The sequence below is a fragment of the Mobula birostris genome, chromosome 1 (assembly GCF_030028105.1).
Source record: "Mobula birostris isolate sMobBir1 chromosome 1, sMobBir1.hap1, whole genome shotgun sequence".
In the NCBI taxonomy this organism is placed as follows: domain Eukaryota; kingdom Metazoa; phylum Chordata; class Chondrichthyes; order Myliobatiformes; family Myliobatidae; genus Mobula; species Mobula birostris.
In genome coordinates this window covers 113,598,428-113,626,327 of record NC_092370.1, presented here as the reverse complement: position 1 = coordinate 113,626,327, position 27,900 = coordinate 113,598,428, and the positions used below count along the sequence as shown (strand labels likewise).

Here is a 27,900-nt window from a genome sequence, read left to right as displayed (position 1 = left end):
TTATCATCCCCACCTACCTGAACCGATGTGTTTTTTAGCTTTAACACAAGACGGTATATATACCGTGTTAGAGCTGGTCAGTTGATCGGCGCTTTGCAAGATGTTACCAGTGATTGCTGCAATCTGCCTTTGGCTTGGCGCACGAGTCTTCGAGCCGATTAAGATCCCGATGTGCAAAGCAATGCCCTGGAATATCACGCGAATGCCCAACCATCTACACCACAGCACCCAGGAGAATGCTATTCTGGCTATAGAGCAGTACGAGGATTTAGTGGACACCAGCTGCAGTCCGGTGCTGCGCTTCTTCCTCTGTGCGATGTACGCGCCCATCTGCACTTTTGAGTTCCTGCACGATCCCATCAAACCATGTAAATCCGTTTGCCAGAGTGCAAGAAATGGTTGCGAGCCTATTTTGAAAAGGTACAACCACAGCTGGCCCGAGAGTCTGGCATGCAGCGACTTACCCGTGTACGACCGAGGGGTCTGCTTCGCTCCCGAGGCAATTGTCACCGATTTATCCGAGGGTGAGATATCAAACATTCCAGGTTTTTAGTGAAGAGCTTTATAAGTACTTAAAACAGAATATCTACACCCCATCAACAACATATTAAAATCTGGTTCTCTTCCCATTTAAACCGTGAACATATTATTTCAAATAAAACCTAAGTAAAACGAAAATATTACAAATTCCATCAGAAAAAAATCGTGATAACTTTTTACTAGTATTTGTCAATTACAAATATCGCTGGTATGTCAAGGGTTTACTGTACCTTGTATTTAACTAAATGTGGAGACGGTAATGCATGTAATAAATTCAACCTTGCGCTCTTATTTCCGCCCCCAGATGCAAAGTGGATGGAATTCACCGGGGATGTGGTTGTCCCGAAAGCTTCTGAGTGTAAGAGTTGGAATTCAAGTGAGTGCCAGGAAATTATCCGGCCTGCTTGTGTAACTTGATAGAGGGTCCCATATAGTGGTACCGCTTCTCGTGGTCTTTATTCCAGAGAGAGTGAGGGAAAAACAAACTTAAGTTTTCTTTAAATTAAGGGCATTTCGCCTCTTTGATCCTTCGGGGGAATTCGTGGCGAACTGTTTCAATTGTAAGAAATAGGCCGTTGATCGATCATGGAGGCTGATGATATCCGGAAAGAAAGAGGCAGACATGACTTGTAGCAGAATCGAGTACCATTAGTGAACAGGGTTCAGGCATGCAAAGCAGTGGATACTGTCCTTCGCCCCTTCGACTACTGTCGCCCATATAGCCCACACGTGGAGCTCTTTGTGTGTACTAGTGAACTACAAACATTGTGACTATTCAGATGTGAGAAGAGCGAATCCATCTATTATTTCACTCTTAACTCCTTTTGTTTTGGGAATTCTAAAACAAAATCAATCATACATACTGCAGTATATATATAAAAACATTTCGCGGATTTAGAACATTTTGGTTTACAGGTGATTTGTTAGATATTTCCACGTGCCCCTCTGCTTCACTATCCCTCTATAAAATACAACAATCATTTATTTCCCCTGTCCTGTTTAAACTACACAGATACAATATTTGCTATTCCTTTTCCATTATTGGTTCTGACAGAGCAGTTATTTAATGCTAGTACCTTATTATTTATATATTTATATATCTTCAGCATTATATTCTTCCCTTTCATTATAATAAGTTACTATCTTTCTACAGATCGGTGTAAATGTAGAAAAGTTAAACCAACACTAAAAACATATTTGGGCAAGAATTATAACTATGGTAAGTGATGGCTACTTATATCAGGTAGTATTTTGTTGTAAAACCCACCACAGCAGAATTCCTACCGATGAAGTTTCTTTTAAACAAACACAGCTTCTAGATCTTAAAATCTGTGACTGTATTTTAAATTGGCAGCAGTCCTGGTTCTTGTTTGATTGCAGAGATGCACCATTACATTTTATAATTTCAGAAGCTAGAAACTGAGAACACCTTCATAAACTCTCAAGCACTTAACCCAATTAGCACACACAAGCCCATATGTCTGCCAAGCTCTTTTGTGGCACTTTAAAGTATTGACTCATTAGATTTGAACTGAATATAACTTGTATTTTGTAACTTCAACAGTAAGCATCTATTTCCTTAGTCCAGTGAAATTCACCCCAAAAGACTGAAGAGCTTTACTATAGATTCTCCCCAACTCCTTTGGTAAAACCCCAGCCCATATCCCAGGTTTAAATATAGAACATAGAATATACAGAGTACAGTGGAGGACCTAGACCTTCAGCCCACAGTGTTATACCAAACTAATTAAATGTGTAACTAATCCCTTCTGCCTACTGAGTACAGTACTCACATCCCTTCATTCCCAGCACGTTCATGTGCCTTTAACAGTCTCTTAAATGCCCGCACTGCTACCCAAGCAGTGCATTCCAAGAACCCACCACTGTCTGTTTTTTTTTAAAACTTGCCCTGCTCATCTCCTTTGAACTCCCCCTCCCCCCTCCTCTCCTTTTTCTATTCCCAATTCTGGTTACCCTCACATTCCTTCTCCTCCTGGTGCCTCTCCTTCCATTTCTCTGATGGTTCACTGTTCTCTCCTGTCAAATTCCTGCTTCTTCAGCCCTTTACCTCTTCCACCCATCACCTCCCAGTTTTTTTTCCTTCATTCCCCCTCCCTCGCCTCACCCACACACCCACCTTCCACCGTATTTGGTCTCACCTATCATTTGCCAGCTTGTACTCCTTCCCTCCCCTGTCCCACCTTGTTATTCTGGCTTCTTCCCCCTTCCTTTCCAGTCCTGATGAAGGGTCTCAGCCCAAAACATCGACTGTTTATTCTATTCCATAGAGGCTGCCTGAAATGTTGAGTTCCTCCAGCATTTTACATGTGTTGTTTGAGATCTCCAGCATCTGCAGAATCTCTTGTATTTAGGTAAACTCTTTTCTTTAACTCCCCTCCCCCCCCCAGTATTTTTCTCAATCTATGTCCCCTCATTATTGACTTCTCTCCGAGAGGCAATGGACGTTCCAGCTTAATGTTACTGTATCTCATTCTCTCATAATTTTACACCTCACTTAATACTTCTTCACCTAGGTGACTTTTCATTGTAACTGAAGTTAATCAGCCCAGGTAATATCAGTTTAATTCTCTGCACCCACTTTACAAAGGCCTGTACTGTGTGTGGTAGAGTCTTGTCCAATTCTGGTGTGATTTTGCTGAGTTTGTGTTGTGCTCCTTGGCAATAAATATTCTATATGCCTTCTTAAGCACCTTATCAACCTGTCCTGTCACCTTGGGATCCCATGGAAATTCAATCTAGCATCCCACTATTTTTTTACTTTTTAAGATTATATCATTCCTTGTGGATTCCCTAGACCTGCTTGCTCTCCCCTACTGCATCATATCACATTTTCCAGAATGATTTCTACTTTGCATTTCTGTGTTCTCTAAGCTTAAACATTTCTGTGTTTGTGCTGTCCAGAACTATATTACCCTCCACCACCCATTCTGCCAATTTTACAAACTACTTAGTTGTTGTCCCTACATTTAAGATCAAATCATACCTCAAAAAGCAAGGAACCCACTACATTCAGCCTTTCATTAATTAAAACCGTTGACCACTACCCTTTTCTTTTTCACACTGAGCCATCCTTTAATCATTTTCCCTCGATCCCATAAAGTGTATTCTTTCCAAGTGAATCCATCATGTGGTACTTCATCAAATAGCTTACTGAAAGCCATTTAGACAGAATAAAACGCAATTGACCCTCATTTTTATTTCCTCAGGAAGTTCTGTCATTAGTCCTTCTACATTTCCATGCTGATTATCCTGTGTCTAATAAATTCTCATTTTTATTGTTACTCAGAATTATTTTTTTTCTAGTAAGTTGTCCACCACCAGTGTTAAGCTGTTATTCAATACTTAAATTTTTTTGGCAAGTAAAATCAAGGACAGTATTTACTTGCTCTAATGTTTTTTTTTAACAATGGTACCATAGCAACAATCTTCCAGTTTGCTAGCATTATGCCTATTACCAAATAGAGTGGGGAAAATCATGATAGAAGTCTCTTCTACTCCAAATGTTTAACCAAGAGTGCAGATTTATCCATTATTAAAGATAAATGCATAGACATTGTATATTAAGGGATTTCGTATCCTTATTAAAGATACTAAATTCCTTTATAATCCATGTCTCTGTGTTTATCAAATCTAATTCTTCATAGTTTTCATCTTTTGTATCAATGATCTGCATCATTCCACTCTTCCCCATTAATCCCACTTAGAATACTGTATGTCTCAGAAAAAACTCCTCATTCTTCTAAAATCTTGTACATATAGGCAGACTTGCTCATTTGTTCTTCAAAGCTAACCTACCACTGTCTCCAGAAATCAGTTTTGTTAGTTATGATGTAGTGTCTCCAGACGCGGAGACCTTAACTGTGTATATACACAGACATACAGAAACACACAAAATGGTCTCATCAAAGTACTGAAAATTAACTAGTCTGGATTAGGCATTAGTATGACCAGTTGAAAAGATGTATCTGAAAATTGCTATGCAATAATTTTCTCAGTTTTGGATGTGCACATGGAATGTGGGGGCATGCTGTTTACAAGATTTTAACAACTTTTTGACATTTGGTATTCAAATACACACGGTACTTCCAGATACAGTAGCTGGTTCTCTGCCTGAATGTTCCAATGACCAAGTATGATCCTCACATCTAGTGGAGTCTGTATTTTCTGCCTATTAATGCATAGGTTCCCCAGGTGCTCTGAGTTCCTCCCATATCCCAAAGGCATGCTGATTGATAGGCAAATTGGCTACCTTCAATTACTCTTAGTGTAGGTGGGTGGTAGGCAAATAAGAGTGCATTTAATGAATGTATGATATAGAGATGGTGCAGAAAAATAAGTGGGAGAATGGGATTGATGGATGACCATAAATAATGTAAAATAAGTATAAATATGAGAAATGAGGTTTGTGCAGAGCAGCATTTACTCTGCTTTGACATTTTATTCAAATCAGAACACCAAAAACCATACATTGTTGGAACATCCATTTTCACACATTTTAATTGCACTTTTAAAATGTGAATTTTCCAATTAGTTATAAGATTGGTGCAGAATTAGACCATATAGTCTATTGAGTCTGTCTCACCCCGTTCTGCTGGTTTCTCTCCATTATCTTCCTCCCCCTTACCAATCAGGAACCTATCAATCTCTGCCTCAGATACACCCAATGACTTGGTGTCTGCAGCAAGAGTTCCACAGATTCACTATCTTCCAGGCTGAATAAATTCCTCCCTTTTTTTTAGTTTTAAAAGGCTGTTCTTTTATTCTGAGGCTCTGCCCTCTGATCCTAGACTCTCCTGCTGATGGAAACATCCTCTCCACAATGTAAAATTTGTGCCGGTGGTGTATTGAATTGTTAGAGGATTTTTTTTTTCAGAAAGTATTCTTCAGGTTCTTCAAAAGGAGAGAACAAAAATAACTTGTATTAGTTTTGGTGGACTTCAAATCTAAAAGGTATTATTTTAACAGTCTTTTAGTCCATCATAGCCAAGTATTTAAAACTGTGGAAGAAAGGATCAAATAATTATTGTGATATATGAAAAATCAAAGCTAATTATTGGAGCCTTTTAATTTGATAGCTATATTATCAAAATATTTTCAGAATAATTGTTGCTATATTAAGGATTTCATAAAGATTAAGGTCAACATTAGATTAGAATAAGGTTTATAATTGAGGTTGAATGAAATCGCCTCCTGCAATTAAGCAATTTAAATTGCTTAAATGTTACTGAACAGACTCTGAGTCGTGATTTTCTAAACACAACATATCAATGATTTGGAAAATAATTCCTGAGTTTTCCTTTGTCTTTTTATTTTCACTTCAGTTATTCAGGCCAAAGGAAAAGAAGTGAGCAGAAGTGGCTGTAATGAAATCACTACAGTGGTGGAGGTGACAGAGACCTTCAAATCACCAGCACCTATCCTGCAACCTTATGTAACCCTCCTCACCAATTCGTCATGTTTGTGTCCTCAGCCGCCACCCAACCAGGACTCGCTTATCATGTGCTATGTTCTCCGCTCACGGTAAGTGGTACTGGTCTTTGATGAAACTCTACATGCATGGAATGAAGATTGTCTGCTGATTCACCAGACAATCAGCACCTTTGTAACAGATGTCACATAGTTTTAAACAGATTGATTTTCAGTCTAAGAGGGAATATTAACATTTGAAAATTGCTCTGTTTTAGACTACAATTCAACATGGGAAAGCCAAGTTGGATGGCATGCTTCAGGAACGGATAATGGAACTGGATTGTTGTGTATTATTTATATTACTTGTGTACTCAATCATTATAGAACTTCCAAATTTTATTCTGCATTGGCTATGATCTCATGGAATAAAATTTAGAGACTGTAAGAGTGATCCATACTGTTTGTGAGTAGCACTGTTAAGTAACAGATTTGTTTACTCTTAAGATTCTTCATATTTAAAGTGCTTCAAACTTCCATAACTTTTCATTTTACACATGGATATAATACATTTGGGACATGAAATATTAACAGGATGTATACAGCAAATAGCAGGGACCAGGAGTGTTAACATATAGGATGCAAGTTCATAGCTCTCTGAAAATGTTGACAGGTGTAGATAGAGCAGATGGTTACAGTCTTTCTCATTGAGTGGGGGAGCCTAAGACTAAAGGCATGAGTTTAAAATGAAAAGGCAAAAATTTAAATGAGATTTGAGAAACTGTTCCATAAAAAACGGTTCCATAGAAAAGATTCCATAGAGGATGATGGTGCTGCATAATGAGTTGCCAGAGGAAGTGGTAGAGACAGATACTATTTTAAAAAAAGTTTAACAGGTGTTTGGTCAGTTACGTAGATATGAAAGGGGTGTTACAGGCCTAGTGCAGACAAACGGAATCAGTATAGATGGGCTTCACTATCCGGATGGATGAGTTGGCAAAGACCATTTCTGTGCTGTACAATGTTATCTCTAACTTCGATCTTTAGGATCAACACTAATCGTTTTGCATACTTTGAGTTTTCATTCACGTTTGTCGGGAGGGTTAGTTAAATAACAAGGGGAGAAAAAAGTAGGAGTAAGAAGATCAGAAGGGTTACAGCATTGAAAGAAGACCAGCACATTGAGCTTATAACTGCTCCCTGCAAGAGCAATACATCTAGTCCCAATACCCAGCCTCTCATAGAAACATAGGAAACCTACAGCACAATACAGGCCCTTCGGCCCACAAAGTTGTGCCGAACATGTCCCTACCTTAGAAATTACTAGGCTTACCCATAGCCCTCTATTTTTCTAAGCTCAATGTACCTATCCAAAAGTCTCTTAAAAGACCTATTGTATCCGTCTCCACCACCTTTGCCGGCAGCCCATTCCACGCACTCACCACTCTCTGAGTAAAAAAAAACAACTCACCCCTGACATCTCCTCTGTACCTCCTCCCAAGCACCTTATACCTCTGCCCTCTCCTCAAGCTATACAAGTCCTTTCCTTTCATGCACATTCCAGTTCCTGTTTGAACATGATAATTGAACTTTCCTCCAGCACTACTACTGAAAATGGATATTTCTCATGTCACTCTGTTCTTTTACTGACCATTTTCACCCTAAGTCCTTTGTTCTTGACCTTTCTACCAATTAAAACTGATTTTCTATTAGCTCATTCTAAAATCTTCATGATCTTAAACAGTTCTATCAGATCCCTTTAAACTTTGGGATGAAAAAATCTGCTGGAGGAAATCAATGGATCGGGCAGCATCTTGTGGAAGTAATCAGGTAGTTATCATTTCCTTTTATTGCCTAAACTCCTGAATTCCTCTGGCAGTTTATTTTGCACAGATTCCAGCATCTGCAGTCTCTTGTATCATTACAATTGTCATTCTAAAAGAACAACACCTCAGTTTCTTTAGTCTATCCACATGAAGTCCCTTTTCCCTGCAATCATCTTTTAAACTATGGACAGAATACAACCATTGCGGCCAAACCAGCACTCTATAAAGGTACCTCATGACAACCTGTGCTACTTTTTATAAAGCCCATTTACTCAACCTACCTTGCCACTATATGTTCAAACTATGCACATATATCACCGGGTCTCGTTTCAGAAGTGCGCCTTCTAGTTTCTATTGACATTGTCAAGGAGTGGTGTCTCAGAAAGGCAGCGTCCATTACTAAGGACCCCCAGCACCCAGGGCATGCCCTTGTCTCACTGTTATCATCAGGTAGGAGGTGCAGAAGCGTGAAGGCACAAACTCAGCGATTCAGGAACAGCTTCTACCCCTCTGCCATCCGATTCCTAGATGGACATTGAACCCTTGGACACTACCTCACTTTTTTAAAAAGTATTTCTGTTTTTTTGCACGATTTTAATCTATTCAGTATATGTATTCTGTATAAAGTATACCGAATAAGATTTATTTATTATTTTTTTCATCTATATTATGTATTGCATTGAACTGTGGCTACTAAATTAATAAATTTCACGTCACATGCTAGTGATATTAAACCTGATTCTGATTGTCTCTTTTCATCCTTCCTGGCAAAAATTCAGGTTGTGTCAATCAATGACAATAAATCTGATTCTGATTCAAAATGCAGAAACTCTGGATTTCTGAGAACTAAATTCAATCTCCTAACAGCTCCTTCTACCAATCTGCCAATATCTTCTTGAAATCCATTCACTGCACCTCCCAACTTTGTGTCTTCAAATGTTTTGTTCTGTCCTTAGTTCAGTCATTGTGCTGTGTCACCTTTTTGATGCAAGAAATTGGTGTTGAGATAAATAGGTTATTTTTGTTTTTGTGTATTATTTTCTTATTTCAATCAACCCCTAAGGCAACAGGGACCAATCAGAAAATTGTAGGCCAGTATACATCAGTGGTAGTGAAATTATTGGAAAAGATACTTAGGATTTGCTTGCATTTGGAAAAACATAAACATGTCAGGGATTGTTGGCATGACTTTGAGTGGGAGATGGCATGTCTCACGAATTTGAGCTTTTTGAGGAAAGGATGAATATAATTGATCATGGTATTGTGTTATAGTGACGTAGTAAGTGTGTTACAGTGGATGCTGTTTACATTGAATTTAGTAAAGCATTTGACAAGTCCCTCATGATAGGTTGATTCAGAAAGTTAAGATTCATGGATCCAAAATGAGTTTGTAAAATGGATACAAGATTATCCTGGCCACAGAAGGTGGATGGTATTTGTGGAGGGGTGTTATTCTGACTGGAGGTCTCTGAGCAGTAGTATTCACACATGTATCAGTGCTGGGACCTCTGTTTGTAATATACAGATGACCCTGTTCAACAGCCATTTAGGTTACAGAAATTTGCTCTTACGGAAGCCACAAAACCACTATCCAAAAACTTGATATGGGGAATAAAATTCACTTTTACAGAAATGCTGAGAGAAAAATAAATACATTTTAAAACTCCTGTTTCTTGGCACGTTATTGTATACAGTATATGGAATATTCTGTGAACCTGTTTACGAGGTATGTCCACATTGTCGTGTAAAAGAGAGGGATTTATGTCATTGTGTGTTTATTTGGACAATCTGCTTTCAATGTTGTACAAACAATGAGATGAGACTGTGAAGCTTGTATCAGACTAAGTATGAAATGCTGAAATAGTACATTGACATATTAGAAATGAGCTTTATTGATACAGATAATTGATTATAGAGCATAGAAGAATATGGTGCAGGTGCAGGCCTTTTGGCCCACAATACCTGTGCCAAGAGTGGTTATTGATTAAGAGTGTTGTAGTGACGTGGAGCTGTGAGTACGATTGTTTGGTGGAAATATACAAGAAAATGGGAGCAGGGGTTAGGCCATCTGGCTCCGCAAGTCCGTCCTACCATTCAATATGATTATGGCAGATTTAGTCCAGACTTGAGCTCCTCTTCTGTGCCAGGTTCCCATAACTTTTAATCTTATTTTTCTTTCCTAACACCACTTTAATGAACTAACATCCACAATTCCCTGGGACAGAAAATTCTAGAGCTTACCTACCCTCTGCGGGAAGAGATTTCTGTGCACTACTCTTTTAAATGACTGACCTCTTCTACCTTGAATCCATGTCTCCTCGGTCAAGATTCTCTCACTAATGAAAACATTAGAACCTCTGGCTGGTGGGTGGCTCTTAAAAGTGAGATGGGGGAGTTCAAGGAGAGAAAATTCCCATTAGAGTGAAAGGCTAGACTGGAAGGTGAGACAGTTGGCTGTTTGCTGGCCCTGGCAGGGACTTTGAGTCCATCATTTGTGCAGTCAAAGCAATACCAGATGTGTAAAACCATTATCTGAGAACCTCTGTGTTAACACTGCTTCCTCTGTCAGGTATGAAAGGCATGAGTTGTTTTGTGAGCTTGCTGAAAAGATATCTAACCTTCAGGTGGGAACAAGAGAAGCACCATAGTATAAATGACTATTAGCTTTCGGAGTGTGGTGAGCACTGCCAGCAGCAGCCCTCTATCATTGGGCTCTCCTCGCGCATAATATTTTTACATTTGTAATAATAGTGGACTCTTCCAGTTGGCTGTGTGGATTAAAATGCTGACCTAACATACAGATAGGATTCCTCCTCAGCAACATAATGCAGTGTTGTTACAAAGAATGCTATTTTCAAGTTAGCAATTACACTGACAGATAACCAAACATCAGGTCTTTCTGTTTGAGAACTGGGTATCATCATGAAGCCATCGTTCTTTGAAGAAACATACAAGGGTGGTAATGGAAATTTCTGTCTTTAGCATGTTGTTGCACAGTTCAGATATTTTGTTCCTCTCACAAAGGTTATGCCCTGGGTTGAGAGTGATGACTAAACAATAAATTCAGGTCTGTAACTGAATACACTAATATAGAACATAGACTGTGGTGCTAGAGATGTAGCTTTACATTCAAATCAGATCATCAAACTATTTAAGTCTTGGATGAATGAACCAATAATCATCTATGGCTACTGTCGAAATGTCTACTGAGTCAAAAGGATGTAAGTTCCCTTCTAACCTTGTTGTTATATTGTTTTGCTCCTATCTATCTAATTGCGAGTGTTTTTATGCTGAGGTCTTTCTTGGACCAAGTGGATGCTTGTTCTTGATTTCTTTCTCTTGCTTCAGCTGCTCCTTGTGCTCCTGTGTTTTATACAGACTGGTGCTCCTGTGTTTTATACACACTGGTGCTCCTGGGGTCTGATTGCTGGTACACCACCCGCCGCTACCCCAGCTCAGGCCTCCGGCAAAGTCTGAGGCCATCTGCTGGCTAAGTTATGCAGTGCTTGTAGACCAAGCCAATGTAAGAATCTGCCTGATGAATATATGATGTGCTGCAGGTTGGTTCAGCATTAAAATATCATTTTGATAGATGTTTATGCAGTAAGCTCCTGGAGATGGCATTGTTACAAATAAATTATAAGTAATTTTCAGTATTTTCAGTTTTGAACTAGCTGAACAGGGAATAACCCCAGCTATTCCAGCCCCATAAGGTGGAGATGCTGGAATCGGGAGCAACTTGCAAAACACTGCAGGAACTCAGAAGGTCAGGCAGCATCTACGGAGGGAGATAGGCAGTTGATGTTTTGGGTTGAGACCCTTCATCAAGACTGGAAAGTAGGGAGTATGAAGGAGTGGGATAGGAGTTGGTAAGTGAGAGGGTGATAGGCAGAGGGGGGGCAGGATGGGAATGATATCTGAGGTGATATATATGGAATTGGGAAGTGGAATTAAGATGTCTGGCTGACAGTAGAACATGGTTGGTACAGTGGATAGAGTAAAGCAGACCCCAATTGGTGTCTGGTCTTTCCAATGTAGAGGAGGCCACAGAGGGAGCACCAGATTAATTAAATAACACTGCAGAATTCACATATAAATGACTGCCTCACTCGGAAGGAGTGTTTAGGACCATGGATGGTGGTGAGGGGGAAGGTGTAACACTTCGTGCGGTTATGCAACCAGTGCCTGGGGAGTGAGTGGGGCACGGTGGAGGTCCTCACAATATGGATTGTTTGTAAGTTCTGAAAGAACTGAGGAATCTCTGACAGGTTAAACAAAAATGAAAGTAGCTGACTGCATCCATGCCGTTAGAAAAATGCTCTGATGGTCTTCTACTGGCTAGACATTAAGAAGACTTCTTTCCTATTGAAGAATACTCTGCATTGTGAAATGAGAGCTGTATTGTCTGCATGAGTGGAGAGTATGAATGCCTACATTTTAGGGATATACTGGCAACAAATTGTCCTACACACTATGCTTCCTCCTGCGACTGAAGGTAAAGTTGAGAAGCCTTCTGGAATATAGAGCTTTGGAGACCATAAAACCACAAGCATTAAATGGGGGCCCCTTATTCTGAGACCATCTCTGTCTTGCCCCTTAAAATTCTTATATTTCAATATGCTGACCTTTCATACTTCTGAACTCCATTGAGTAGAGCCCTAATCTGTTTAACCTTTCCTCTTATAAGAGCCACCCCAAACCTGCAATCATCCCATTACACCACCTCAGAACTAGCTCTTTAATCTTTATTCATTAAGGGGACAAGGATTTGTTCATAGTATTCTCAATGTGATCTCTCTAGTGCTTGGCACAATTGCTGCAGGATTTTCTTACTTTTATACTCTGATCCACTTGAAATAAGACCAATATTCTATTAGCCTTCCTAATTCCTGCTGCACTTCTGTGCGTTTTCTGTACTTTATGCATAAGCACCCCCAAATCTCTCACTTTACCTGAACATTTAATATTCTTAGATATTATAATATTTCAGAGTTATAATATATCTAAGTATTCACAAAATAATTATAAACAATTGAAAATATAGCAGGGTTTTATTCTCAACCCTTGATTATGCAAAGGTTATGGAGGGGAGGCAGATAAGTAGAAATAACAAAATTAGGAGATTTGAGGAGGAATGAGTAAATGGGAAAGGGAATAACACAAGGCAAGCCAGTTCTGTAAAACAGTGTGCTCATATTCCTAGGGGGAAAATAATGACTACAGATGTAATTATAAGTAGCAGAAAATCATTAGAATCAGCCAACGTGGATTTTGAAACAGAAAGCTCACCTTGGAAAGAATGGGAACATGGTGGAATGGGAAGAAGCCAGATGTGGCCTACAACAACTTTCATTGAGCTTTTAAAATGATTCCACATAAGCAACCACTGAAGACAATTTATGGATATAGAATTGAATTGGGGAAGGGTAGTAAATTGGATCAAAACTGGTTGCAAGAGAAGGAACAAAGGTGCAGTAAAGGTAACTGCGAGTGATTCTGCAGATGCTGGAAACCCAGAGTAACACATATAAAATGCTGGAGGAACTCAACAGTTAAGGCAGAATCTTTGGAAAGGAAAAGTAGTCAACTTTTGAGGTTGAGACTCTTCAGTGGAACAGGAAAGGAAGGGGGAAGAAAGCCAGAATAAAATGGTAGGGGGAGGGAAAGTAGTAAGAAAGTGAAAGGTGAATCCATGTAGGTGGGTGGGGGAGGGGGATGAAGCTGAGAGGTGGAAATGGTAAAGGGCTGAAGAAGGAGGAATCTGATAGGAAAGGAGAGTGGACCATGGGGAAAGGGAAGGAGGAGGGGCACCATGGGGAGGTGATAGGCTGGTGGGGAGAAGAGGTGAGGGGAAGCCAGAGTGGGGAACAGAAGAAGAGGGAAGGGGGAAAATTGCCAGAAGTTAGAGAAATCAATGTTCATGCCATTAGGTTACAGGCTACCCAAACGGAGCAAAAGGACTAACAATTGTTGGCAATATTGCACTAGTGCATGGTAAGGATATCCTACAAGATACAGTTATGCAGCTATTCCTGTTCACTGATATCAGATGATTTCATCTTACTTCCTAAGGAAGTTGCACTGAGATTTGTAATGAAACCAAGATAGGAGGTACAATAAGTAAATCCAATGAACAAAGGAAATCATTATCAAAAAATGTTATAATCACTCTGGGCATCTCATTGTTGCTTTTCTCTTCATTTCCATCCCTCACCCAAGGCATTGAAAAATGATCAAATTTGTGAAAGGTCACTTCTGTCTAAACATTTGGTGACATCTAAATTGATTATTGTACATAACATATTCATTTGTTTTGTGAATTCAAAAATGTCAAATCTCTTGAGAAATTCTGAAATACTTATTTTCCACAGAATATTATGCGGTGTTCTTAACACCTTATTTCTGATTTCTCATAGACTGATGCTCTTTAATGGCTGTTTAGTTGAAAAATGGAGAGATCAATGGGTGAAACGGTTCAAGGTAAGGTATCTGTACCAAAAGAGATCCAGAGGTAGAAATTAGTTACTTTTCAATACCAGTTACAATGGTGTGTGCCACCCTCTCAGTATTAAAGCGCTGTACAGTATTGTATAAAATCTACACAGGTTACAGAACACTTCTATGCATAATATCATAAGACATAGGACCAGAATTAGGACATTCTGTCCATTGAGTCTGCTCCGCCATCTCATCATGACTGAAATTTTTTTCCTCTATCAGCCTGATTCTCCTGCCTCCTTCCCTTTGACGCCCTTACTAATCAATAACCTATCATCCTCCACTTTAAGTGCATCAAGTGATTTGGCCTCCACTGTCATCTATGGCAATGACTTCCACAGAATCACTACCCTCTGGTTAAAAATATTCCTCTCCATCTCTGCTCTAAAGGGATGTCCTTCTATTCTGAGGCTGTGCCATCTGGTCCTGCCTTTGCTTATCTTTTGCTGAAATCCTCGTTTACTCTTCTGTTGCCTTTATATTTGGCTATTTTAACATTTAATTGGCTGGCCTTTCTCATTCTTCTTTTCATAAAGTTGGGGCCACTAAAAACTTGTTTCCCATGGCCTCGTTCAGATTATCATCTTCGCCAAAGAAGCCCCAAATAAGCAGCACCTCATTTAAAGTTTTCCTATTTCTCTGTGGCATGCTCCTCCCCTTCTCTGCAGTACTATAACCTTTCAGTACATCTAGTTCCCTCACTTCCAGTTCTTACTCATCCTTGAAATTAATCACTGCACAACTGGTGGCAATGCCTTCAAGTGGTCTAGTTCTGGACTCCAAAATTTCCTTCCTAGGTCTTTCTGCCTTTCTACTTTTAATACAACCTTTAAAATCTAAGTTTCTCATAATGAAAGGTATTAAGCTAGTTTATTCAGTAGAAGTTACATTTACTACAAAATTCCCAGCTCTATTCCCAAAGAACTATTCTTGACTTTGCACGATTCTTCACCAACAAAGAATCAGCCATTTCCCAGCATCGGAGTTCATTACACAGCAAGGCAGGTTCAGAAGAGCATGAGGATGCTATCAGTATGAACACAGGAAGGGTGTTAAATAAGAAACACAAAATATTAATAATGATTTATTGCCAAATTTTTGCAAGGCTTTCTAAAATGAGTAGCACAGAGGATGGTGCAGCTGCCCCACAGTTCCACATTTGATTCTGATTTCCGAGCCGTCTGTACAGTTTGTGCATTCCTCCTGTGACTGCAAGTGCATGTATCTTTCATGATTGCTCTAGATCCCAAAGAACTTAAATTTGAACTTGATATGCAGGTTGGAAGTTTATTTCATTAAATATTCCTTGGTGTATGTCAGTGATAAGAGAATGTGGATAGGACAAGTTGATGAGCACGAGAGCAAGCAGTACAGAGAATTAAGCAGACCAAAGAAAATGATGGTATTATTCTGTGATTCGCATGGAACTTGTTGGGACAAATAACTTCCTTTGAGACTGAAAGAACCTTGAGTATAGTCTACCTGACTGAAAATGTCAGAGCCAGAATATCAAAATGTGGTTTTTATTATATCATAGCGCTGTTAAAATTTCAGTAGCATGATGCGACACATAAATGTTGCCTGACAGCTGTCAATAAGGATTAAAATGGAAAAATAGTTGCCATATGCTTTAATAACAGTTGGTGTCTCTCTAAAGTTTATGTTATATTGTTTTGTGTTCCTTAGCACTGGGAACAAAGATTAAACCAACAAAGGCAGTTGCGTGTTACTCAAGAAAGAAACGAAAATGCAGGATACAGTAAACAGAGCGGTGGTCCAAAGATCGCAAAGAATCCGAGCCAAGTTCCTGGCATCCCTGGAAAAACAAACAAAAATAAAAGCAAGAAGAAAACCAAGAAACTATGAACTGAAAAGTTTGTGCACTTGCATTCTGAATATCATATTTTGGCTTCAGAAGCATCAGTAAGTTATAGATCACTTCAATCTAAATAATCCTGGCAGTTATTACAAAACTGCATTTTGAAATGTGTATATATCATAGCATCATCAACATCATAAAAAAGCTGGAGTTTAGTAAAGCAGGCATTGCTAATCATAATCATTGGTTTGCTCAACAATGTGGTTGGCACCTATGAATGTCCTGGTATTTCTAATTTCTCATGTTCCAAAGCAAGGAAACGTGTTTTTGAAGCATTTTTGGCCATCTTATGGTCTTACGTCTGGCTGCCCTGCTACTACTGTTTGCTGTATTGCTTGTTGACAATGTGCTCTTTGAAAGTTTATCTCTACATCAGAATTATTTCTTCCATAGCATAGATATATTGCATTACTTACTTAAGATATTATTCTTCCAATGTGTCAGTTTAATGTTGAGAACCAGTAGATTATCAGTAAATGAAAATTATTTTTAGAAACTGCAGATGCTGGAAATCTGAAATGGAGCACTACGGCATTGTCTGTGCCTAACCATTAATCTCCCTAGTTTCATCAACCTGCACCCAGACCATAGCCCTGCATGCCCCTCCCATCCATTTACCTACCCAAACCGCTCCTAAATGTTGAAGTCAGCCCCGCATCCACCAATTCCGCTGGGAGCTCGTTCCACACTCTCACTACCCTCTGAGTGCAATAGTTCTCCCCCAGGTTCCCCTTAAATATGTCACCTTTCACCCTTAATCCATGACCCCTAGTTGTAGTTTCACCCAACCTCAGTGGGGGAAAAAGACTGCTTACATTTACCCTATCTATATCTCTCATAATTTTGTAAAATCTCCCCTCCATCTTCTAAATAAAAGGGAATAAAGTCCTAATCTATGCAAATTTTCTCTATAACTCGGCTCCTCAAGCCCTGGCAACATGCTTGTAAATTTCAGTCTTACTTACATCTTTCCTGTAGGTAGGTGACCAAAACTGTGCACAATACTCCAAATTAGGCCTCACCAATGTTTTGCACTATTTCACCCCATCTCCTGTACTCACTATATTGATTTATGAAGGAGACTGTGCCAAGAACTTTCTTTACAACCCTATCTATCTCTGTTGCCACTTTCAAGGAATTATAAATCTGTATTCTCAGCCCGCTCTGTCCTACCACACTCCTCAGTGTCCTACTGCTCACTGTGTGAGATTTACCCTGGTTGTCCTCCCAAGCTGCAACACATCACACTTGTCTGCATTAAATACCATCAGCCATTTTTCTGCTTATTTTCCAGCTGGTCCAGATCTTGCTGCAAGCATTGGTAGTCTTCCTTACTGTACATTACACTGCCGATCTTGGTGTCATCCACAAATTTGTTGATCCAGGTTACCACATTATCATCCAGATCATTGATATGGACGAAAAACAACAACAGACCCAGCACCGATCCCTGTAGCGTTTCACTCGTCACCAGCCTCCGATCAGAGGGGCAACATCTAGTACCATTATCTGGCTTCTCCCATGAAGTCAATGTCTAATCTAATTTACTATCTCATCTTGAATGCCAAGTGACTAAACCTTCTTGACCAACCTCCTGTGTGGGATCTTGTCAAAGGCCTTGCCAACATCCATGTAGACAACATCAACAGCCCTGCCTTGATCATCTTTCCTGGTAACATCCTCAAAAACTCTGTAAGATTAGTTAGACATGACTTGCTACACACAAAATAATGTTGACAATCCCTAATCAGTCCCTGTTAATCCAAATACTGTATACTTTAATACCTGCACAATGAACCAGAATTGATTAGAGACCTTAAGGTAAAAGAACCATTAGGGGGAAGTGATCATATATGATCGAATTCACCCTGAAATTTGTGAAGTCTTATGTATCAGTAATACAGTGGAGTAAAGGGAATTAGAGAGGCATGAGAGAGGAGTTGGCCAGAATTGATTGGGAAAGAACACTGTCAGGGATGATGGCAGAGCAGCAATGGCTGCAATTTCTGGAAGCAATTCGGAATGCACATGATATATACATGCCAAGGAGAAAGAAACATTAAAATGAAAGATGACACAACCGTGGCTAACAAGAGAAGTCAGAGCCAACATAAAACCAAAGAGGAGGCATATAATAGAGCTAAAATTAGTGGGAAGTTAGAGGATTGGGAAACTTTTAAAAATGAACAGAAGACAACTGAAAAGTCATTAAGAAGGTAAAGATGAAGTATGAAAGTAAGCTAGCCAATAATATTAGAGAGGATACCAAAAGTTTCTGCAGATACGTAAAGTGTGAAAGAGAGGCAAGTGTGGATATTGGACTGCTGGAAAACAATGCTGGAGAGGTAGTAATGGGGGAACAACAAAGTGACGGACAACCTGAACAAGTATTTTGCATCAGTCTTCACTGCAAAAGACACTAGAAGTATGGTGGAAGATCCAGGTGTCAGGGGGCATGAAGTGTGTGAAGTTACCATAACTAGAGAGAAGATTCTTGGGAAACTGAAAGGAATGAAGGTAGATAAGTCACCTGGACCAGATGGTGTACACCCTAGAGTTCTGAAAGAGATGGCTGAAGAGATTGTTGAGGCATTAGTAGTGATCTTTCAAGAATCACTAGGTTCTGGAACGGTTCCGGAAGACTGGAAAATTGCAAATGTCATTCCACTCTTTAAGAAGAGAGAGAGGCATAAGAAAGGAAACCATTGGCCAGTTAGTCTGACCTCAGTGGTTGGGAAGATGTTGGAGTCAATTATTCAGGATGAGGTCTCAGGGTACTTGGAGGTACATGATCAAATAAGCCATAGTCAGCAAGGTTTCCTCCAGGGAAAATCTTGCCTGACAAATCTGTTGGAATCCTTTAAAGAATTAACAAGCAGGATAGACAAAGGAGAATCAGTTGATGTTATGTACTTGGATTTTCAGAAGGCTTTTGACAAGGTGCCCCACACGAACCAGCTTAATAAGCTACGAGCCCATGGTATTACAGGAAAGATTCTAGCATGGATAAAACAGTGGCTGATTGACAGGAGGCAAAGAATGAGAATAAAGGGAACCTTTTCTGGCTGACTGCCAGTGACTAGTGGTGTTCCACAGGGGTCTGTCGGGAGTTATTCTTTTTACGTTACTTGTCAATGATTTGGATGATGGAATTGATGGCTTTGTTGAAAGGTTTGTGGACAATATGAAGATACGTTGAGGAACAGGTAGTTTTGAGGAAGTAGGGAGGCTACAGAAGGACTTGGTTACATTAGGAGAATGGGCAAGGAAATGGCAGATGGAATACAGTGTAGGAAAGTATATGGTCATGCACTTTGATAGAAGAAATGAAAGGGTTGGCTATTTTCTAAATGGAGAGAAAATACAAAATCCTAAGATGCAAAAGGACTTGGGAATCCTTGTGCAGGATTCCATAAAGGTTAATTTTCAGGTTACATGCCTCCTGCAGCTTAGGGATGACTACTTCCTTGCAGCTTCTATCTATCACCTCCTCAGTCACCTGTATGAGCTGAAGGTTATCAATCTGCAGCTGCAGCTCCTTAACACAGTCTGCAGCTCGGTGCACTTTGTGAAGATGTAGTTATTAGGGAGTCTAGAGGTCTCCTGAAGTTTCCACATCTCATGTAAGGAATATACCACTAACCCTGCACCCATTCTCAGTTCACTTGCTATGGACTAACAAAACAAAAGCTTACTGGAAACTTAATTAATATATTTTTCAGGCTTTACCCGTCTTTATTCCTAAATCCTTTTTTGACTCTCTTGAATCTATTTTATCCTCCTATATATGGAAAAATAAATGTCCTCGTTTAAATAAAATTCATCTTCAAAAACCTAAAAAGTCTGGAGGTTTAGCCTTACCTAATTTTAGGTTTTATTACTGGGCAGTTAATATACGATATCTTATGTTTTGGATATATTATATTAATCATGTAGACTGTCCGGTATGGGTTTCTTTAGAAGCTAATCCTGTTAATAAATTTTCTATTATTTCTCTTCTTGGATCCTCACTTCCTTTACTTGTAAGTAAACTAACTAATAATTTACAGTTAAACGTACTCTGAGGATCTGGATACAATTTAGAAAACATTTTGGTTTATTGAGATTTTCCCTTTCTAGTCCCATTTATTCTAAATTTTTTTAAACTCTCGATGACTGATTTAGTTTTTAAAGAATGGGATAGGTTGGGTATTAGATGTTTTGGGGATCTGTTTGTTAGAGGAAATCTTTTTACATTTGTGCAATTGTTAGCTAAGTATAGCCTACCCAAAACTCACTTTTTTAGATATCTACGAATTAGAGACTTTCTAAGATCTCAATTATGCACATTTCCTGTAAGCTCAGATAAGAACTTACTAGACGTAACTTTTAATTTGACAGCTTTTAATAATGGTTCAATATCTAATATTTATGGTATGTTACTGGAGATGAGGAATGTTCCTTTAGACAAAATTAAGAATTTCTGGGAACAAGACGTACGGACATCAATATCTGAGGAAACTTGGAATGAAATTTTAAACTGGTTAATATGTCATTGCTATGTGCTCGCCATTCCTTCATACAATTTAAGGTGGTACATAGAGTCCATATGACTAAAGATAAGCTATCTCATTTTTATTTGGATATATCTCCCTACTGTGACAGATGCAATAATGGAGAAGCTTCATTAATTCATATGTTTTGGACTTGTCCATGTCATGAAAAATATTGGAAAGAAGTTTTTCAAACTTTTTCTTTACTTTTCAAAGTCAATTTTAAGCCTAATCCTCTGACAGCCCTATTCGGTATTGTTGCAGGATAAGATACCAAGTTGAAGACATCAGATTTACATATTCTGGCCTTCAGCGCTCTTATAGATAAGAGAGTGCTTTTGTTTAAATGGAAAGATGTTTCTCCTCCTACTCATGCTCAATGGTTATGTGATGTTATGTCATGCTTAGATTTAGAGAAGATTCATTGCTCAATCTCTGAATGTTGTCAAAACTTTCAAACATTGTGGGGACCCTTTCTGAATTATTTTCAAAACTTTCAAAACCCTCAATTCGTTGTTTAAATTTAGATGATGGCTATTATTAATTTTTTATTATATGAGAAGGTACTTTAACTTTTTTCCTCCTTAATAAACAGCTTCGGTCTTGGTAGGGGTTAGACTTCTTTTGTAATAAATTAGTATATTTCAATATAACTTTGACTAACCTACATGAATATGGGGTAATGAGATTGTTATCATGAATAGATATAATGTAATTGGTAGTTGTTTTTTTGACCTTTATATATACTTTCTTGTACTCTGTATTCTTCTATGTAGAAACTAATAAAAATATTGAAACAGAAACTTAATTAGAGCCTGTGTCTGTGTTTGTCCAAGCCTGTTCTTGTCAAAAGCCAGACCCGTCTAACACTGTCCCATTCAAACAATGGCCACTCCAACAAATAAAAGTAGAAAATTCCGGAAAAAAATAAGCAAGTTAGGTGGCATATGTAAAAAGAGAAACGGTTAACCTTTCAAAATGAAGCCCATTCATCACACTTGTTTTTAATCTAGATACTACACTCAGTGGCTACTTTATTAGGTACACCTGTACATGTGCTCATTAATGCAAATATCTAATCAGCTAATCATTTGGCAGCAACTCAGTGCATAAAAACATGCATATAGTTAAGTTATTGTTCAGATCAAACATCAGAAAGAGGAAGAAACATGATCTGTAACTTTGACGTGGAATGATCGTTTGTGCCAGATGGGGTAGTTTGTGTATCTCAGAAACTGCTGATTTTCTGGTGTTTTCACATGCACCAGTCTCTAGAGTTTACAGAGAAAGCTGCAAAAAAAATCATCTAGTGAGCAGTAATGCTGTGGGGAAAATGCCTTGTTAATGAGAGAGTTCAGAGGAGGATGGCCAGATTGGTTCAAGTTGACAGGAAAGACAACAGTAACTGAAATAACCACATGTTACAACAGTGGCGTATGGAACAGCATCTCTGAATGTGCAACATGCCGAACCTTGAAGTGGATGGGTTATAGCAGTAGACCACAACCATACACTCAGTGGCCATTCTATTAGGTACCCCCTGTACCTAATAAAGTGGTCACTGAGTGTATGTTTTAATTGAAATTGGATTTTTAAAGTTTGAAAAGATTACACCATTTTTTTATTTTTGCAAGATAGCACATTAATGAACACATAATTATGCTTAGTATTTATGGAAATTGAATAAAGTAATAATATTGGTACCTGAAACATAGTTAATAAGATGCAAAATAAAATTAACCTTTTTTTGAATTCAAAAGTATAAGGTGAAAATTAAAAGCACCAAGGAAGCAACAACTTTGGTTGTGGTGGTTTTTGTGGCATGTGATGATTTGCTCAGTGGAATTGCTGGAACAGGTTTCTCTTTTTGCTATCAGCAAAGGAACCATGAATCATAATGATGTTCATTCATTGATGGCTGACCTTCCTGCACTTGAAAAAATGAGTTTTGTGCCCTACCTAAGAGTAGCATTCCTTCAACTTTTAAATTCCTAGAACTCAATATTCCTCTGTATAAAAATACGAAATAAACATTGATAGCAGATTTGCATGGTTCTTTTTTAAAAATCTTTTTTTCTCTATGGTATGTTTTCAATTAATCTAGGGTCCCACTGTTCTGGTTTTGATGGTGTTTAGAATAAGCACAACTTTTTTCCCTTAAAAATGCAAGAAAAGTGTTCCATAATAAAGAATTAAGAAATTAATGAAAGCTCTTCATTTGTGTGTATGTGTTTTTTTTAGTGTTTAGTCACTAACATGGATTGTACAAAATATTTATCGGCCAAGTTTATGTAAATTTCCTTATTAATAGTAACTGCAATTAAGTTTGAAAAATCAGAAATATTTGGAGGACAGAACCATCTCTGTTCAAGACAAAGTAACAGTAAAAAGAAATCTATGGAAAAAGTTCATCAATAAATGAAGCATGGAATGTATTTCAATTAGAGGTCTGGAGAAATGTACATTCTAAATTGCTTGTTGTTTGACGAATGCATTAGTTACTCCAGGGATGTAGGTTCTAGAATACAAGCCTGATCTAACCACTGATATAGATATAGAACAGCACAGTACAGGCACTTGGGCCCACAATGTTGTGCCGACCCTCAAACCCTGCCCCCCATATAAGCCCCCACCTTAGATTCCTCCATATACCTGTCTAGTAGTCTCTTAAACTTCACTAGTGTATCTGCCTCCACTACTGACTCAGGCAGTGCATTCCACGCACCAACCACTCTCTGAGTAAAAAACCTTCCTCTAATATCCCCCTTGAACTTCCCACCCCTTACCTTAAAGCCATGTCCCCTTGTATTGAGCAGTGGTGCCCTGGGGAAGAGGCGCTGGCTATCCACTCTATCTATTCCTCTTATTATCTTGTACACCTCTATCATGTCTCCTCTCACCCTCCTTCTCTCCAAAGAGTAAAGCCCTAGCTCCCTTAATCTCTGATCATAATGCATACTTTCTAAACCAGGCAGCATCCTGGTAAATCTTCCCTGTACCCTTTCCAATGCTTCCACATCCTTCCTATAGTGAGGTGACCAGAACTGGACACAATACTCCAAGTGTGGCCTAACCAGAGTTTTATAGAGCTGCACCATTACATCACGACTCTTAAACTCTATCCCACGACTTATGAAAGCTAACACCCCATAAGCTTTCTTAACTACCCTATCCACCTGTGAGGCAACTTTCAGGGATCTGTGGACATGTACCCCGAGATCCCTCTGCTCCTCCACACTACCAAGTATCCTGCCATTTACTTTGTACTCTGCCTTGGAGTTTGTCCTTCCAAAGTGTACCACCTCACACTTCTCCGGGTTGAACTCCATCTGCCACTTCTCAGCCCACTTCTGCATCCTATCAATGTCTCTCTGCAATCTTTGACAATCCTCTACACTATCTACGACACCACCAACCTTTGTGTCGTCTGCAAACTTGCCAACCCACCCTTCTACTGCCACATCCAGGTCATTAATAAAAATCACGAAAAGTAGAGGTCTCAGAACAGATCCTTGTGGGACACCACTAGTCACAATCCTCCAATCTGAATGTACTCCCTCCACCACCACCCTCTGCCTTCTGCAGGCAAGCCAATTCTGAATCCACCTGGCCAAACTTCCCTGGATCCCATGCCTTCTAACTTTCTGAATAAGCCTACCGTGTGGAACCTTGTCAAATGCCTTACTAAAATCCATATAGATCACATCCACTGCACTACCCTCATCTATATGCCTGGTCACCTCCTCAAAGAACACTATCAGGCTTGTTAGACACGATCTGCCCTTCACAAAGCCATGCTGACTGCCCCTGATCAGACCATGATTTTCTAAATGCCTATAGATCCTATCTCTAAGAATCTTTTCCAACAGCTTTCCCACCACAGACGTAAGGCTCACTGGTCTATAATTACCCGGACTATCCCTACTACCTTTTTTGAACAAGGTAACAACATTCGCCTCCCTCCAATCCTCCGGTACCATTCCTGTGGACAACGAGGACATAAAGATCCTAGCCAGAGGCTCAGCAATCTCTTCTCTCGCCTCGTGGAGCAGCCTGGGGAATATTCTGTCAGGCCCCGGGGACTTATCTGTCCTAATGTATTTTACCAACTCCAACACCTCCTCTCCCGTAATATCAGCATGCTCCAGAACATCAACCTCACTCATATTGTCCTCACCATCATCAAGTTCCCTCTCATTGGTGAACACCGAAGAGAAGTATTCATTGAGGACCTCGCTCACTTCCACAGCCTCCAGGCACATCTTCCCACCTTTATCTCTAATTGGTCCTACCTTCACTCCTGTCGTCCTTTTTTTCTTCACATAATTGAAGAATGCCTTGGGGTTTTCCTTTACCTAACTTGCCAAGGCCTTCTCATGCCCCCTTCTTGCTCTTCTCAGCCCCTTCTTAAGCTCCTTTCTTGCTTCCCCATATTCCTCAATAGACCCATCTGATCCTTGCTTCCTAAACCTCATGTATACCGCCTTCTTCCTCCTGACTACATTTTCCACCTCACTTGTCACCTATGGTTCCTTCACCCTACCATTCTTTATTTTCCTCACCGGGACAAATTTATCCCTTATATCCCGCAAGAGATCTCTAAACATCAACCACATGTCCATAGTACATTTCCCTGCAGAAACATCATCCCAATTCACACCCGCAAGTTCTAGCCTTATAGCCTCATAATTTGCCTTTCCCCAATTAAAAATTTTCCTGTCCTCTTTGATTCCACTGAGATTACCTCAGTATGTTCCAGATTTGTTGGTACACCTCTTCTTCTGCACACTATTTCCAGAGGGATTTTATGGCACGTCCTGAGATTATTTGAAAACTTATCCCTTCATAGGACCATAAGACATAGGAGCATAATTAGGCCATTCAGTTCATCGAGTCTACTTTGCCATTCCAACATGGCTGATCCCAGATCCCGGTCAACCCCATACACCTGCCTTCTCGCCATGCCCTTCCATGCCCAGACCAATCAGGAAACTATCAACTTTCATTTAAATATACCCACAGCCTTGGCCTCCACCGCAGTCTGTGCACAGATTCAGTGCTGTCTAAAAAAATCTTAACTCTGTTCTAAAAGATTACAGCTCAATCTTGAGGCTGTGCCCTCTATTTCTGGATACCCCCCACCACCACCACCACCATAGCAAACATCCTCTCCACATTCACCTTATCTAGTCCTTTCAACATTCAGTAGGTTTCAATGAAGTCCCCCTGCATTCTTCTAAATTCCAGTGAGTACAGGTCCAAAGCTGCCAAATGCTCCTCATATGTTAACCCCTTCATTCCTGGAATCATCCTCGTGAACCTCCTCTTGACTCTTTCGAATAACAACATATTCTTTCTGAGATATGGGGCCCAAAACTGTTGACAGTATTCCAGGTGTGGCCTGACTGGTGTCTTATAAAGCCTCAGCATGATCTCCTTGCTTTTATATTCTATTCCCCTTGAAATAAATGCCAAGATTGCATTTGTCTTTAGCACAGATTCGAGCTGTAATTTAACTTTCTGGGAGTCTTGTATGAGTCTTTGTACTTCTGATGTTTGAATTTTCTCCCCATTTTGGCAATAGGTAAATTGGAAGAATGGGCAAAAAAGTGGCAGATGGAATACAGTGTTGGGAAATGTATGATACAGAAACAAAAGTGCAGACTAATATATGTTCCATATGCCACTCAGATTTACAAGGATGTTGCCTGGATTGGGGAGCATGCTTTAAGAGATTAGGTTGAGTGAATGCGGCCTTTTTTCCTTGGAGTGATGGAGGATGAGAGGTGACCTGATAGAGGTGTATAAGAGGATGATAGGCATTGATCGTGTGGATAGTCAGAGGCTTTTTCTCAGGGCTGGAATGGCTAGCACGAGAGGACACAGTTTAAGGTGCTTGGAAGCAGGTACAGAGGAGATGTCAGGGGCAAGTTTTTTATGCACAGAATGGTGAGTGTGTGAAATGGGCTGCCAGCGACGGTAGTGGAGGTGGATATGATAGGGTCTTTTAAGAGACTCCTGTAAAGGTATATGGAGCTCAGAAAAATAGAGGGCTATGGGTAACCCTAGGTAATTTCTAAGGTAAGGACATGTTCAGCACAGCTTTATGGGCCGGAGGGCCTATATTGTGCTGTAGTTCGCTATGTTTCTAGGATTATCTCCACCTGCTGATGAGGTTTAGGATAAGTTTGAAACAGATGAGGAAAACCTTTTCATTCAGATGGTCGTGATCTTTGGAATTCTCTCTCTCAAAGAACTATAGAAACATAATTGTTGAGTTAATCCAAGACAAAGAGTGATAGATTTCTCCATTGTCTTCTGGGCACTGTCTTTTCAAGATAGGTGATCCCAGCTATTATCAATATTCTTCAGAGATTGTCTGCCTGGTGTAAATGATCGCATAACCAGGACTTGCGATATGCACCAGCTGTTTGTACGACCATCCATCACCCACTCCCATGGCTTCACATGACCCTGATCGGGGGTGAGGTTGCTAAGCAAGTGCTATACGTTGCCCAAGGATTTGGGGATAGTGCAGCAAAATAGCACTGAGGTAGGTTATTAGCTCAAAGGCACAAACGCTCTACCCTGATCTTATGTTCTTTTATTCTTCTGCTCAATGACATTCTTGTGGCTGTGCTTGTAGGCTTGCTAGTCTCTCTGTAACTTCCTGAATAGTCATGAGCATTTTGCAGAAGAGATTTGTCATCTCTGTCATCCAAGATCCACCTATAACTTAACATTTTGTGGCATGAAGGAAACTTTGAAAATTGTTACATAGAAAAAGTTACAAATTCTAAAATAAGTGGATGGTATATTATAAATTAACAAATTGATTTTTCTTCCACAGCCTCCAGCACAATAGGATAATGGCATCCTACGCTACATCATTCAATGATTCCATAGTTTGAAATTAAATCCCAATTGTTCAGGTACAATGAGCATGACAATAATTCTCTACTGTAATTAAAATGTGAATGAAATTATCTGAACATATGATAATGTCAGGAAGCATCAATGGAAGCAGAGGGATGGTCCGTATTTCAGGTCAAAACCCTGCATCAGTCCTGATGTAGTAGCTCAACCTAAAACATTGACCAAACTCCCCCACCACCACCACCCACCATCACAGGTGATGCCTGACCCACTCAGTTCCTCCAGCAGTTTGTTTCTTCTAAAGAACTGTAACTGCCTTAAC

The 27,900-nt window shown here is 39.6% G+C and overlaps 1 protein-coding gene across 1 annotated transcript; it reads left to right on the top strand.

Annotated features, from left to right (window-relative positions):
- Nucleotides 1–100: 100 nt before the first annotated feature.
- On the top strand, nucleotides 101–16,157 carry LOC140190535 (secreted frizzled-related protein 4-like). Its single transcript, XM_072247228.1, has 6 exons — nucleotides 101–524; nucleotides 845–916; nucleotides 1,694–1,759; nucleotides 5,883–6,081; nucleotides 14,210–14,273; nucleotides 15,978–16,157. The coding sequence occupies exons 1-6, from the start codon at nucleotides 101–103 to the stop codon at nucleotides 16,155–16,157; spliced, it is 1,005 nt and encodes a 334-aa protein (XP_072103329.1).
- Nucleotides 16,158–27,900: the final 11,743 nt, after the last annotated feature.

Bases quoted from the DNA above. Each gene is read 5' to 3' on its own strand.
- LOC140190535 (XM_072247228.1), top strand. From the start codon at position 101: ATGTTACCAGTGATTGCTGCAATCTGCCTTTGGCTTGGCGCACGAGTC. The intron at 525-844 runs GTGAGATATCAA...TTCCGCCCCCAG, and splicing joins TGTCACCGATTTATCCGAGG to ATGCAAAGTGGATGGAATTC. The intron at 917-1,693 runs GTGAGTGCCAGG...ATCTTTCTACAG, and splicing joins GTGTAAGAGTTGGAATTCAA to ATCGGTGTAAATGTAGAAAA.